The 14,260-nt window shown below is 44.1% G+C and overlaps 1 protein-coding gene and 1 non-coding gene across 2 annotated transcripts; one reads left to right on the top strand and one right to left on the bottom strand.

Moving 5' to 3' along the window:
• Positions 1-12,014: 12,014 nt before the first annotated feature.
• Positions 12,015-13,355, bottom strand: LOC106394091. The gene is made up of 2 exons (XM_013834694.1): positions 12,696-13,355; positions 12,015-12,602 (listed from the first exon to the last, which is right to left on the bottom strand). The coding sequence occupies exons 1-2, from the start codon at positions 13,353-13,355 to the stop codon at positions 12,015-12,017; spliced, it is 1,248 nt and encodes a 415-aa protein (XP_013690148.1).
• Positions 13,356-13,935: 580 nt separating this feature from the next.
• LOC125593624 lies at positions 13,936-14,042 on the top strand. Its single transcript, XR_007329524.1, has one exon. It is a non-coding gene; the product is annotated as a small nucleolar RNA R71 (small nucleolar RNA).
• Positions 14,043-14,260: the final 218 nt, after the last annotated feature.

Below are 14,260 nucleotides of genomic sequence, written 5' to 3'. Positions count from 1 at the left end.
TCTGCTCTCCAAGAGCTAGAGTCGTATCTCAACCCTCCTCCTCTCCTATCCTAGCCACTACTCGGTGAAGTCCTACTGCTATATCTAGCAGTCTCCAAACACGCTGTGAGTGCCGTCCTCATCCGCGGGGAGTGTTGGGGTCAAAAACGGACACGACGAAGTTAACATCCAAATATCCATAAAAATCAGCATGAACGTTTTTACGAAAAGTAATCTTCGTAAAGAAATCTTTACGAAGAACTTTGCGGTGAGGTCTTGCACTGATCTCGGTTGATTCTTCTAAACTAAACACCCATAGTCCAAGAACACGTTCATAAAACGTCAGAAAAGGATCCAAACAAGGTCATCACGTAGCGACCAGTCCGCGAACGAGCCGGTCGCTACGTAGCGACCAACCAAGCCACTCGGTCGGTTGCTACGTAGCGACCGACCAAACCTTTTGTTCGGTCGCTATATAGCAACCGATCTAGGGCGGACCAGGTCGCTACGTAGCGACCGAACTGTCTCAGACATCGATCAACGGGTACGAACCCAATCCGTGCATTCTCGTATGTTCCTCAATGCTAGCTCCCATGTACCGCAGCCATATCATTTCTCATATCATTCCGATCAAAGTTACCGTTGAAACTTTACAATAAAAACCGCGAGAACTTGTTTTTGTCGAAAAGAAAATCGTAACAAACGTTTCATGTCGAAAGACGGCCCAACGAGGTGTAAAACGCGACTACAAGCCATATTACGATTCTTTAAGAATGAGCTCGTAGATACTATGGTGATTTATGTTTTTATTGTAAAAAAAAATATAAAGATAAGTTTCTGCAGAAAAACTGTTAAGTTTCCGCGGATAAACATGAAGATCGAAAAAATGGAATATCTCCATTTTTCACTTAAGATGGCTTAAGGGCAGGAAGGGAAAAGCTAAAACCGACCTTGTAGGAGTATATAAGGAGTCCTAGGCGAGAGGCACAAAGAAAAACTTTTTCAGAGCAAACTTAGCACTTAGAGCAATTTTAGGCAACTTTCCGTTTTTTTTATTCGAGCTGCAACTCAATTAGGTCTTGCAGTCTTAGGGTTTTAAAACTAGGAATCGCGCCGATAGCTCTCGTAGCCCAGGCTCTTACCTTGTTGTAACGCTCAAACGCGGATTCGGAATAAGATATATTTTTTTATTTCTTATTTTTCTCGTCTCTATTTCGTGTTCTGATTGCTTGGCGTGTGGTTTAGCAGATATCCGGGACCTCTGAGAAATTACGGTTTTCCTAACTTTCCTTATTTAAACGGAAATCAACAGTGCTAATTTCGGTTCCCACAGTTTGGCGCTAGACGGAGGGGGGTACGGATCAATCTAACTCTCAGCCACAAGACGCTCAACAAGACATGACAACTGGCGACACAAATAACTTGAAAACTCCTCTCAAAGGAGGAAGCAACGACAATCAAAACATTCTAGAAGCGACCGTTTCTGCGGCCAATGCAATAGCTAACGCCGCGACGCTCGAGGAGTTCAAAAAGATGTTCTATGCCTACAAAAGGAGGTCGGAAGAACAGGACAAACTCGTGGATACCTTGACGAAAAAGGTCGAAACCTTAACGGCAAGAACCCGTGAAGTCCTCCCTCGCGGATCAACGAAAATCCACGGAAGAAAACTCGACTTCACAACTCCACTCGACAAGCCTGGAACGTCGCGGGAACATCCTTCGGGTCAAAACCACAGCGAAACTTCCCCTGCTGAGAAACGGAACTCAGAAAACCCTCTACCTCCCGCAAGGGACACAAAGGTCGATGAAGTCGAGCATGTCAACTTGGATCTCAGCAACGATTCCAACGATACGGAAGAGGACGCTGACATACATCCAAGAAGAACCAGAAGCCGATCGGCTCGGGAAGACTCTCCGTTTGATAAACCTATGATGGAAGTAGAGGAAAACCTCTACTCGGTCGAACAGGAGGAGTTAGCCGAAAAACAAACCGAGATTACTCGCAGCAAACACCGACAGGCTCGGAAAGCTGCTGGCGAAAAATTGGACATACGCGACCGTCGCGATTACATAACTAAAACTGCAGCAGAAGTAAGGGCCATGAAATCCCAGATCCATCATGCTACCAGCGCTGACCCAGAGATCGATAGATTACTTGAGGGAGCTCGGAAAACACCTTTCAGTGCTCGCATCTCTGATACCAAGTTATCTGACCCGGGAAAAAATCAAAGTACCAATATACAATGATACGACTGATCCTAAAGCGCATCTTCAAGCCTTCCATATCACGATGGGAAGAGCCAGACTGAAGGAGAGCGAAAAAGACGTTAGCTACTGCAATCTGTTCGTCGAAAATCTGGAAGGAGCGGCGCTCGAATGGTTCGCACGCCTTAAGCGAAACTCCATAGGAAATTACCGCCAGCTCGCATCGGAATTTCTAAAACAGTATTCAATGTTCATAGATAGAGAAACATCTGATGTCGATCTCTGGAGTCTATCCAAGAGGGAGGACGAATCTTCGGATATAAATTTCGTCCAATACGCCTATCTTTCCTGACTCGCCAAACCGCGCGCTAGAATCTCATCGTAATCCACAATTCTAACGGGCTGGGGAGCTAACTCTTGGGGTCAAAAACGGACATGACGAAGTTAAATATCTGAATATCCGTAAAAATCAGCATGAACGTTTTCACGAAAAGTAATCTTCGTAAAGAAATCTTTACAAAAAACTTTGAGGTAAAATCTTGCACTAATCTCGGTTGATTCGTCGAAACTAAACACCAATAGTCCGAGAAAACGTTCATAAAATGTCAGATAAGGATCCAGACAAAATAGCCACGTAGTGACCGGTCCGCGAACGAGCCACTCGGTCGGTCGCTACGTAGCGACCGACCAAGCCTTTCGATCGGTCGCTATGTACCGACCGATCCAGCGCGGACCAGGTCGCTACGTAGCGACTGAACTGTCTCGGACATCGATCAACGGGTACGACCCAAATCCGTGCATTCTCGTCTGTTCCTCAATGTTAGCTCCCATGTACCGCAGACATATCATTTCTCACATCATTCCGATCAAAGTTATCGTTGAAACTTTACGATAAAAACCGCGAGAACTTGTTTTTGTCGAAAATAAAATCGTAACAAACGTTTCATGTCGAAAGACGGCCCAACGAGGTCTAAAACGCGACTACAAGCCCACTTAAGATTCTTTAAGAATAAGCTCGTAGATACTATGGCGGTTTATGTTTTTATTATAAACAAAAAAATAAAAGATAAGTTTTCGCAGAAGAATGTTAAGTTTCTGCGGATAAACATGAAGATCGAGGAAAATTTAATATCTCCATTTTTCACTTAAGACGGCTTAAAGGCAGGAAGGGAAAAGCAAAATCTGACCTTGGAGGAGTATATAAGGAGTCCTAGGCGAGAGGCACAAAGGGAGAACTTTTTCAGTGCAAACTTAGCACTTAGAGCAATTTTAGGCAACTTTCCGTGTTTGTTATTCGAGCTGTGACTCAATTAGGTCTTGCAGTCTTAGGGTTTTAGAAATAGAAAAACTCGCCGACAGCTCTCGTAGCCCAGGCTCTCACCTTGTTGTAACGCTCAAACGCGGATTCAGAATAAGATCTATTTTGCTCTCTTTTCAATTTCTTATTTTTCTCGTCTTTATTTCGTGTTCTGATTGCTTGGCGTGTGGTTTAGCAGATATCTGGGACCTCTGGGAAATTAGGGTTTTCCTAACTTTCCTTACTTAAACGGAAATCGACAGTGCGAATTTCAGTTCCTGTTGGGGTCAAAATTGGTCACGACGGAATCAATGTCTGAAAGTCCCCGTAAAAATCAGCATGAACGTTTTTACGAAAATTATTCTTCGTAAAAACAATCTTCACAAAGAGCCTTGCGGTAAAATATTGTTCTAATCTCAATCAAACCACTAAAACCGATTGTCTGGAGGCAATGGACACGTATCCAAATCGGCCACGGACAAGCTCAAGTATGGCCATCGGACCACGCACAAGCCAAGCTCGGTCGCTACGTACGCACAAGGCTCAGTCACTAAGCTCGGTCGCTACGTAGCGACCGAGCTCAACCAAGTTCGGTCGCTCAAGCCAAGTTCGGTCGGTCTAGCCAAGTTCGGTCGCTACGGCACCCACACGGCTCGGTCGCTACGGGAGAAAACATTAAAGAGTAGACGAGAATGCATGGGTTCATCGATACGACATGAATCCATGCATTCTCGTCTACTCTTTAATGCTATCTCCCGTAGGCCATGGCTAAACCATTCTTTGTTTGTCATCACTAGAAGTCATCAGTCAAACTTTATGATAAAAACCGCGGGAAGTTTGTTTTTATCGAAGAAACCGTAATAAACGTTTCGAGTTAAAGACGGCCCAAAGAGACCTAAAACGCAACTCGAAGCCCACTTACGATTTCTTAACCGAAAACCCATAAGCCTTATGACGGTTTATGCTTGGTTCGTAATGCAAGATAAATGTCAAGTTTCCGCGGATAAATGTAAAGTTTCTGAAGATAATCACGAAGATCGGGAAAATTGGAATATCTCCATTTTTGAGCTATGACGGCTTAAGGGCAGAACCGACCTAGGAGCAAGTATATAAGGAGTCCTAGGTGAGAAGCAAAAGGAGAACTCTCGGTACTTAGAAACTTTGAGGCATTATTCTCGACATGCTCTGTATCTATGACTGGCACCCGATTACTAGACGAACGCGCACAAGCAGTTCGATCTCTTGGTTCACTCTCGAACTATGTTCGGCTTGATCCTCGAAAGGGGTACGTAGGCAGCCTTTCATAAGGTTCAGTACGAAATCAATCAAAACCATTTTCATATATTTTTCGTCTTCTGTTATCGAGCTGCGACTCAACTAGGTTTAAGGTTTTAAGTTGCTAGAACTAGGTAATTCGCTGACAGCTCTTGCAGCCAAAGATTTTATAATCTCTTGTAATGATCGCAACGCTCTTACGCGGATTCAAAATACGATCTACCTTTTCTATAAATTCGTTTTTTTATCATTTTAAATTTTGAGCATTTGTTTGGTCACTTGTCGTTAGCTCTCGCAGAGAATCCGGGACCTCAGGGAAAGTTCGGGTTTTCTGATTGTCCTCCGATTACGGAAACCGACGGTGTGAATTTTGGTTCCCACAGTTTGGCGCTAGAAGGAGGGGGTACGGATTACTCTAACTCATAGCCGCAAAACGCATTATCAAAACAATGTCTGGAAATACGAAAGACAAAATCGCAGTTCGCAACAACACTGGTAAGACAACTCCAGCCCCCACAGCGCCTTTGGCCAACGCTTATGCAAATGCCACAGTTCTTGAAAAAATCGAAAACCTAGCCGCGACTTTTCGCCACAGGAAGTGCAATGAAAGGAGCTCGCGATTTCTCTTTCTAAACATAAAGGGAAACGATAAATTTTATTAAACCCGTAAGTTTGGCTCATTACCGAACTAAAGAAGTCACAACGTGTAGGGGTTTTACAAAAAGACGTTTTTCGAAAACTTTTCGCAAAAGTAAAATTCCATCTCTCCAAAACCGCAGAAAAATCCTAGGTTAATCAAGGAAAAAGAAAGCATAGCAAATTGGGTACATAACTCGCCGCTGTACTCCTTCCGAATATCTTTCGGAAAAACCCTATATTTATCGAAGAAAATGGAAGCGCAGCAAATCGGTTATGAAATCCCCACGGTTGTACTTCTTCCAAATAACTTTCAGAGAAACGAAGTTTATTTCTATAGAATCACTCGAAACCTAAAACGGCTGACGAAGACTAAATAAAGCAAAACAGGATATCGTATCCCCACCGCTAAAACGTTTTCTGAAGCCTAAGGTTTCATAAGAATTCAAGTATCACTTCCATAGTAACAAATTCCGCGAGTTGTCGATGTTTGTCACCTAAATCTTACTTCAGAAAAAATTACTCGAAACTTCCACGGATCAATCCCACGGATATGAGAAAAACTTCTGATTAAGTTTTGTTGCAATAATTAACCTCAATCATGGCTCTCGTACAACCAAAACTTGAAAGTTCTTTACGGAACAAATCTCGTAAAATTATGCTCGGCAACATCTTGCGAAATAATCTCGTACAATCTTCGTAAAACCAGTCCCCATTACATACACGAAAAATCCTTCGTACAATCAGACCAAGTCTTACGAAGAAAATTTTGAAAGTAAACATAACTGGTTTTACGAAGAAGTATATTTTGTATAGCAAACACAAAGCTGTAATATCTGACTTTGGATGACCATTCTAAAGGGAGATCTCTTCGCATTACGATTTAATAGATCACATATTTTAGCCATGCGGCTCACTGGCTTCTGCGTTGCGTTCCCCTCGGTCACATCCGAGCAGGCAATCGTCCTGCAACTGACTCCGAACTGGTTCTGTATCAAACCTCTTAGGCTACGTCTTCCTCAGACAAAAACGAATTAAATTTCATAAGACTATAGGTAACATTATACGAAACATTCATCGTATAACTGAAACCTAAAGCATAGAATCGTTTTCTATGACTATCAGCCAACTTAACACATATAACTCTGGCAAACTTGCCCTATCAATCTCGACAAGCGCACTTTGGCCCTCGGTCAATTACGCCTTCCAGTAAAGGTCCAAACCATAATTTACCATCCCCTTTAAGGACTATCGTAAACTAACATGACCTTAAATGGTAAAGTACCATGGTCTAATCCTTGACCAACAACATCCTTGGCTATCTGAGTGAACACATCCTTCACACCAAGCCAAACTATTTGAGAAACCATCGGTCCATCACTTAACGGCTAAAACTATCAAGAAAATAATTATCGTATAACCCATAGTCGAAAATCATATGATAAATTCTTCACAACAAAACTCAGTCCTAACAACCAAACGGTTAACGGAAAACCTAAACTTGTCGAAAATCGACCAAGTTCAATACGCACCGATAACTTTATAGCCCGCTATGTTTTACCCGTAAAATCCGGCATGTAAGGAAAACTAGTAACAGAGCTCTTAGAGGTATACGAAACATCCTCAAATGTACAAGAAATACATCTCTGAAAACAACCACCACACAAAGCACTACGAAGGAAAACGCTTCTTCCCAGGGACAAATTTACGGGACCCCTCGGTCCTAATTCCTCGATCGCAAATCAAATTATTAGCATCCGAACAGGAACAACAATTTTGGTTGCAAACATCTGTAGACAAACTCGAATGTTTCTCGAACGTAGGGTTAAGACTAAAACTTTCCAATATCGTGAAACAACTTCAAGCCCGCGAACATTTCGAGCACGAAACGCGGCATACGAAAGAAAAATCAATCTTCAGCATTGCAAGACGTCGCAGACGCCTGAAGAACCATTTTTTGACAAAATTACCTTCCTCGATAAAGGCACCTTCTTGGAAGACCAAACAGTCATACATACTAACATCTTTTCAAACACGTATTCTTCGCGAAGACTCAAAAATGGTAATATATACCGATAAGTATTTTGCGGATCACAACAAACTCTTAACGTCCTAAACACACTTAGCCATCTCATAGAGATAGCTCTCGTACACCCGACAAAAGGGTAATAGCGCTATATAAAAAAAATCTGAAATATTTGTCAGCACTTTCGGGAGACTTAAAAATTGTCCTCGAAGAGATGCTCGATTCCTACCATTCAAGTCACGTAAGCCGAGAACATATTGCGGACTTTAAAGCGGGATGGAACAAGGTCAAAAACGATACGGGAAACGTAAGTCAAAGTAGTCATCGCACCCCCTGAAGCCATGATTAGACCTAGGTCTTGCCCTGAACTCAGCACACTGGTCTCTAACATCTCTAGGCATAGTATCAAACACCCTGATACGAGATCCCAAAATTTGTCTCTAGGCCAATATTCAAGCGTCTTCAGAAATCCCGCAAGTTTACACACTGCCATCGGCAGCAACATGCCTGATCACCTCTGCATATAAAGTAGACCGTAAAGGTCTCGCTGGAAACCAGGTCATAAGAACCTTAACTCCAAGACGAACTAGGAAAGGCTTGATCCCTTCAACAAGGGTACGTAGGCAGCCGTCATAACGTGCAGCCCCAATCTTATCGTGTTACACTCTTAGAAGAGCGAGAACACCACTTACCACGGACCTTTTCAACCATTAATTCTGCCTAACTTACCTAACTTCCCAAGCCACTCACTAGAACCTCACGCTAGAAGCTCATGGTTCTAATGAGTTGGGAGGCTAACTGTTGGGGTCAAAATCGGTCACGACGGAATTAATGTCTGAAAGTCCCCGTAAAAATCAGCATGAACGTTTTTACGAAAATTATTCTTCGTAAAAAGAATCTTCACAAAGAGCCTTGCGGTAAAATCTTGTTCTAATCTCAATCGAACCACTAAATACCGATTGTCCAAACACGTAACCAAATCGACAACGGAAAAGCACAAGTATGGCCATCGGACCACGCACAAGCCAAGCTCGGCCGCTACGTAGCAACTGAGCACGCACACGGCTTGGTCGCTACGTAGCGACCGAGCTCCTACCAAGCTCGGTCTCTACGTAGTGACCGAGCACGCACACTGCTCGTGCCTCTCTCTTAGGATTTGGAAATATTCATTATATCCTTAGATAATAGAATATTTCCTTTTTTCCTTAGGGAGGTCATATGTATTGGAATACTTCCTCGTTCTCTCGGATCTAGGGAGACTCCTTCTTGTCCAAGCTGGTTACCTTATTAAAGGAAGATTTCCATTTATCCTAAGGCCAGATAAATCACTCGGCCTGGAAGCCGGAAGCCGGAGACAGGACCCAGACCCAGACCCGGGGGCAGGAACCTGGAAGCCGGAGGCAGGGACCCGGAACTTGGAGGCGGGAACCTGGAAGCCAGAAGCTGGAGTAATCTCTTCATGGAATATTTTCCCCCAATATTTAAAACCAAAAAGCGTGAGAATTGATTGAGAGGTTAAAGAGTTTGGCTTAGGGTTCTATCCTTAAGGGAGAGGCGTTTGCGGCGACTAGGGGTTAAGTGGGGAAGTGGGGTGGGTTGTCTTAAATAGACAAACCCTAACCGCTTCCTCTTCCCTTTTTTTTTTTATTTGTTATTTTTTCTTTGTGTCTGAAGACTTAGCTGAGGGAACATCTATTCTCCAGCGAGAACAATCAACAGATTGTTCCTCCGGGAAACTTCGGTTTTCTTTTTCCTGACATGCCTTGGTTTTTTCCAGGTAGATTTTTGTGCTCCCATAAGCCAGGTGCCTGATCTCTTCTAGCTCGTTAATCTGGATGGAACGCCTCTCCTTGACTGATTTGATATCGAAGTTGAGCAGTATGACAGCCCATGCCTCCTTGTACTATAGTTCCACAGGGAGATGACATGCCTTGCCATAGACCAGGTGATATGGAGTGGTCTCTAGTGGCATCTTGTAGGCTGTTCTGTAAGTCCATAGTGCATCATCAAATTTGAGAGACCAGTCTTTGCGTGTAGTGCTGACTATTTTCTGCAAAATGCTTTCGATCTCTCTATTAGACACTTCCACTTGGCCACTTGTTTGAGGGTGATATGCGGTTGCAACTTGATGCTTGACGCCATTGTTTTTCAAGAGGCCTTGGAAGACCTTGTTGATGAAGCGGGTGCCTCCATCGCTTATGACCACCCTAGGTACTCCAAACCTTGGAAATATGATGGATTTGAACATCTTGGTCACAACACGCGCATTGTTAGTGGGGCTGGTGATTGCTTCCACCCACTTTGAGACATAATCCACTGCGACTAGAATGTACTCGTTCTTGTATGAAGGTGGGAATGGTCCCATGAAATCTATCCCTCAACAGTCGAACACCGTAATCTTGAGTATGAAGTTCTGAGGCATCTCGTTCCTCTTGCTGATGTTCCCTTGTCGTTGGCATGAATTGCACTTGGAGATGAAGGCTTGAGCATCACGGAACATTGTGTGCAACCAGAAACTGGCTTGCAAGACTTTGGAGACGGTCTTGAAAGATGCAAAGTGTCCGGCATAAGAGGAACCATGGCAGTGATGTAGGATCCCTGGAATTTCAGTTTCCGGAACACATCATCGGAACACTCCATCCTTGCAGTGTCGATACAGGTACGGTTCATCCCAGAAGTAGATTTTTGCATCCCTCAGAAACATCCTCTTCTCATTACTAGTAAACTTAGCTGGTTCCTTCTCCGCAGCTAAAAACTTAGCTATCTCAGCAAACCAAGGTAGGTTGGAATATATCTTCTTGATCGTAACAACGAAGTGTTCTTGGTCTACAGAACAGTCTGTGGCAAGGATATCTTGATTGTACTCGACATACAGACCAATCACATAGACTTGTTCTTCAGGGAGACTGTCGTCGAGAGCAGTCTCTTCGTCGATCTTCATCCTTGACAGATGATCCGTGAATCCATTCCCAATTCCCTTCTTATCCTTGATCTCAAGATCGAATTCCTGGAGTAGAAGGATCCATCGGAGTAGGCGTGGTTTGGCATCTTTCTTAGTCAGCGGGTACCTCAGGGCCGCGTGATATGTGTGCACTATCACCTTAGAACCTACTAGGTAGGACCTAAACTTCTCGAGAGCATAGACAATGGCTAAAATCTCCTTCTCGGTCGTGGCATATCGACATTGAGCTTCATCCATTATCCTGCTCGCGTAGTAGATCACATGAAGTTTCTTATCTTTCCGTTGTCCCAGCACTGCTCGCACTGCGAAATCCCTCGCATCTGTCATGATCTCGAAAGGTAGGTCCCAGTCTGGAGGCTGAACGACTGGTGCACTGATCAAGGCACCTTTTATCGTGTAGAAAGTAGGAAAGCAATCGCTATCAAACTCGAACTTGGTTTCCTTGCAGAGCAGCCTAGTGAGTGGTCTTGGGATCATTGAGAAGTCCTTGATGAACCTCCTGTAGAAACCTGCGTGTCCCAGGAAGCTCCTGATTCCCTTGACTATGGTTGGTGGTTGCAGACTCATCATCACCTCGATCTTTGCCTTGTCAACCTCGATCCCCTTCTCAAAGATCTTGTGTCCGAGAACAATCCCATCCCTGACCATGAAGTGGCACTTCTCCCAGTTGAGCACCAGATCTTTCTCCTCGCATCGTTGCATCACGCTGCACAAATTTTTCAAACAGACAGAAAAAGAGCTTTCATAGACACTAAAGTCATCCATGAAAACATCCATTATGTCCTCAATCAGATCAGTAAAGATGGACATCATGCAACGTTGAAAGGTCGCAAGAGCATTGCACAAGCCGAATGGCATTCTCCTGTAGGAAAACGTGCCATATGGGCATGTGAACGTCGGCTTCCCCTGGTCATCTGGGTGGATAGGGGTCTGAAAGAAACCTGAATAACCATCTAAAAAGCAATAGTATGGGTGATTAGCCAATCTTTAAAGCATTTGATCAATGAAAGGGAGTGGAAAGTGATCCTTGCGAGTCCCAGCATTCAATTTGCGAAAATCAATGCACATGCGATGTCCAGTTACAGTTCGAGTAGGGATCAATTCATTCTTTTCATTTGTTATGACAGTTATTCCACCTTTCTTAGGAACTACATGAATAGGGCTAACCTTGTTGCTATCAGAGATGGCATAGATCACACCAGCTTCTAGAAGTTTCATTGTCTCTTTCTTTACAACATCTTTTAGATTTGGATTTAACCTCCTCTGATGTTCTATAAAAGTCATTGATTCATCTTCTAGATGTATTCTATGCATGCATAAATCAGGTGAAATACCATGAATGTCTGCTAGAGAATACCCTAATGCCTTACGATATTTTCTTAGCTCGCACAAGAGTTTGGCAGTTTCCACATTATTCAGCTCACAGTTCACAATAACAGGATAGGCGGAATTTGGTCCCAAGAATGCGTACCTGAGCCCCGTAGGGAAGGATTTGAGTTTGATCTTTGGAGCTTTCAGTTCGCTCCATGGATCATCGAGTTGCATGTTCGGCATAATTTTTCTCTTCGGAGCAGCTGCTCCGGCTGTACTGCTTGGATTGCTCTTGTCTTTCTCCCCCATACTTAGATAAGTGACTAGCTTTTCCATGCTTTTGGCAGAGTCAAGCATTTGGCAGAGTCAAGCATCATTTTGTAGCCATCCGCGTCCACGCTCATGACGTTGTTCTCAGTCTCAGCTCGGATCAGAGCTAGTTCAAGTGGGTCATCTGTCAGGATTTCCTCAATCATGCCCTCTTGAGGGAACTGTGCCTGATCTCCATCCTCAACTGTGTAGGTCTGCGCGTCTATCATCGGTTTCTTCAGCAATTTGTTCATCTCGAACTTCATCGCAATGTCTCCCAGGTGAAGATCAATCCTTCCTTGTCGAACATCAATAATCGCACCATCCGTGCACAAGAAAGGACGGCCCATGATGAGTGGATCTCTTGGTTCTTCGTCAGCCTCTAGAACCACAAAATCTGCTGGAACAAAGGTGTTGCCTACTCGGACATGGAGATCTTCCAGAATACCCACCGGTGACTTGACTGATCTAGCCGCGAACACCAGGGACATTCTTATAGGTTTGAAGTATGTGAATCCCAGTCGTTTTGCCACGGAGTAAGGCATGAGGTTGACACTGGAACCCAAATCACAAAGAGAACAAGCGAATACTGTTTTCTCAATCTGTATCGAGAGAACAAATTTTCCTGGATCACCCAACTTCTAGACCGGCTTGTTCTGAAGCACTGCACTGCACTCCTTCGAAATTAGCATAACCTCATTGTATCCACTTATCTTTCCTGAGATCAAACCCTTCATAAAACTGCGCATAGAAGGTATCATCTGGATCGCATCGATCAGAGGTAACTTGAGGGTTAGAACCTCTAGCATCTTCTTACACTTCATCTCCTCACGATCATTCCTAGACTTCTTTGCGGGAACAGGGTATGGAACCTTAGGAGTGTATTCACGCAGAGGAACATGCTTGACATGTGTAGTGGCAGGGGTTGGATCAGTCTCAGCAGGCTGTTCCGTGTCCTCGTCAGACAGAGGAACATCTTCGGATTGTGGTTTCTCACCCTCCTTTTCCTTTCCTTTCTCTGCCGCCGATAGCTTCTTAGGGTCCGTATCTGGTAGTGTTCCTCCACTTTTTAGTGCAACGGCATTACATTCTTTACGATTCTTATCTATCTTTCCAGGGAGAGTTCCTTGCTGCCTCTTGACACTCTCAGCTGTCTGCGCAATCTGAATGTCCATCTGCCGCATGTGGCTAGCGACATTGTCATATTTGGTGCTCAGGTCATTGAAGATGTGATTCATTCTGGAGTTGATATCTGTGGTGACCTGGTTCAACGCTTTTCCTTGAATTTGCTGGCCTTGGAGAAGCTGCTGCATCATCGTCGCTAGACCTTTTATCTCTTTTGTCGGTGCAGCCATAGGTGCAGGAGCAGCCTGCTGAGCTGTCTGCTGCTTTTGGTTTTGAAATTGGTTGTGTTGCGCCTGGCTCAGAACATAGGTTCTTCCTTGGTAACCCTTTTGATACCCATTGTTCTGTCATTGACTGTTCTGCGCGTTGTCAACTGGTTTGTCTGGCTTAGGGTACGCAAAAAGATGAGTGTTGTTCCTTATGTTAGGGTTTGGATGAATGTTCTTGTACTGCCAGCCTTGACCAGTGACGTAGCTCACTTTTTGTTGATCGTCCACAGCGTTCTCTGCGTCAGGTGAGACATCTAAAGCACTGTTCTCTGAAGCAGTTTCTTCCATGATGAACACTTGGCTGTGATTGCCCTTTATCAGCTGGTCAACCTTTGCCGCTAGATCCTCAATGCTGTTCACGCTCTTGGAGCGATCATTCTCCTTGTTCTTGTTGAGTGAGCTTGACACCATATTCTCGATCAGTGCGAATGCGCCTGGTGTTGTTTGAGTCATGAAATCTCCACTACTCGAGGAGTCTAAAGCATTACGAAACTCATAGCTCACTCCATCATAGAATACATCCAGTATGTAATCGTCCTCAAACCCATGGTGAGGGCATTCCGTTCGGTACTCCTTCTAGTGCTCCCAAGAATCATAGAAAGATTCGTCAGTCTTTTGCTTCAAATTTGAGATCTTATGCCTCAGAGCTGCGGTTTTGGACTTCGTGTAGAAGTGGCTTAGGAACGCTGCTCTGACTTGTTCCCATGTAGTAAGTGTACCAGTTGGGAGAGAGGCAAGACAGCGAGCTGCTTTCCCATCAAGAGAGAATGGGAACATGGTGCATTTGACGTAGTCTGGTGGCACTCCATTTGCACGAGAGAAGTTGCAGACTCTCTCAAAGTTCTCGATGTGATCCAATGGAATTT

Source organism: Brassica napus, chromosome C9 (genome assembly GCF_020379485.1).
Source record: "Brassica napus cultivar Da-Ae chromosome C9, Da-Ae, whole genome shotgun sequence".
Lineage (NCBI taxonomy): Eukaryota > Viridiplantae > Streptophyta > Magnoliopsida > Brassicales > Brassicaceae > Brassica > Brassica napus.
Note: the sequence above shows the minus strand (reverse complement) of the source record. Positions and strands in the feature narration are given on the sequence as shown.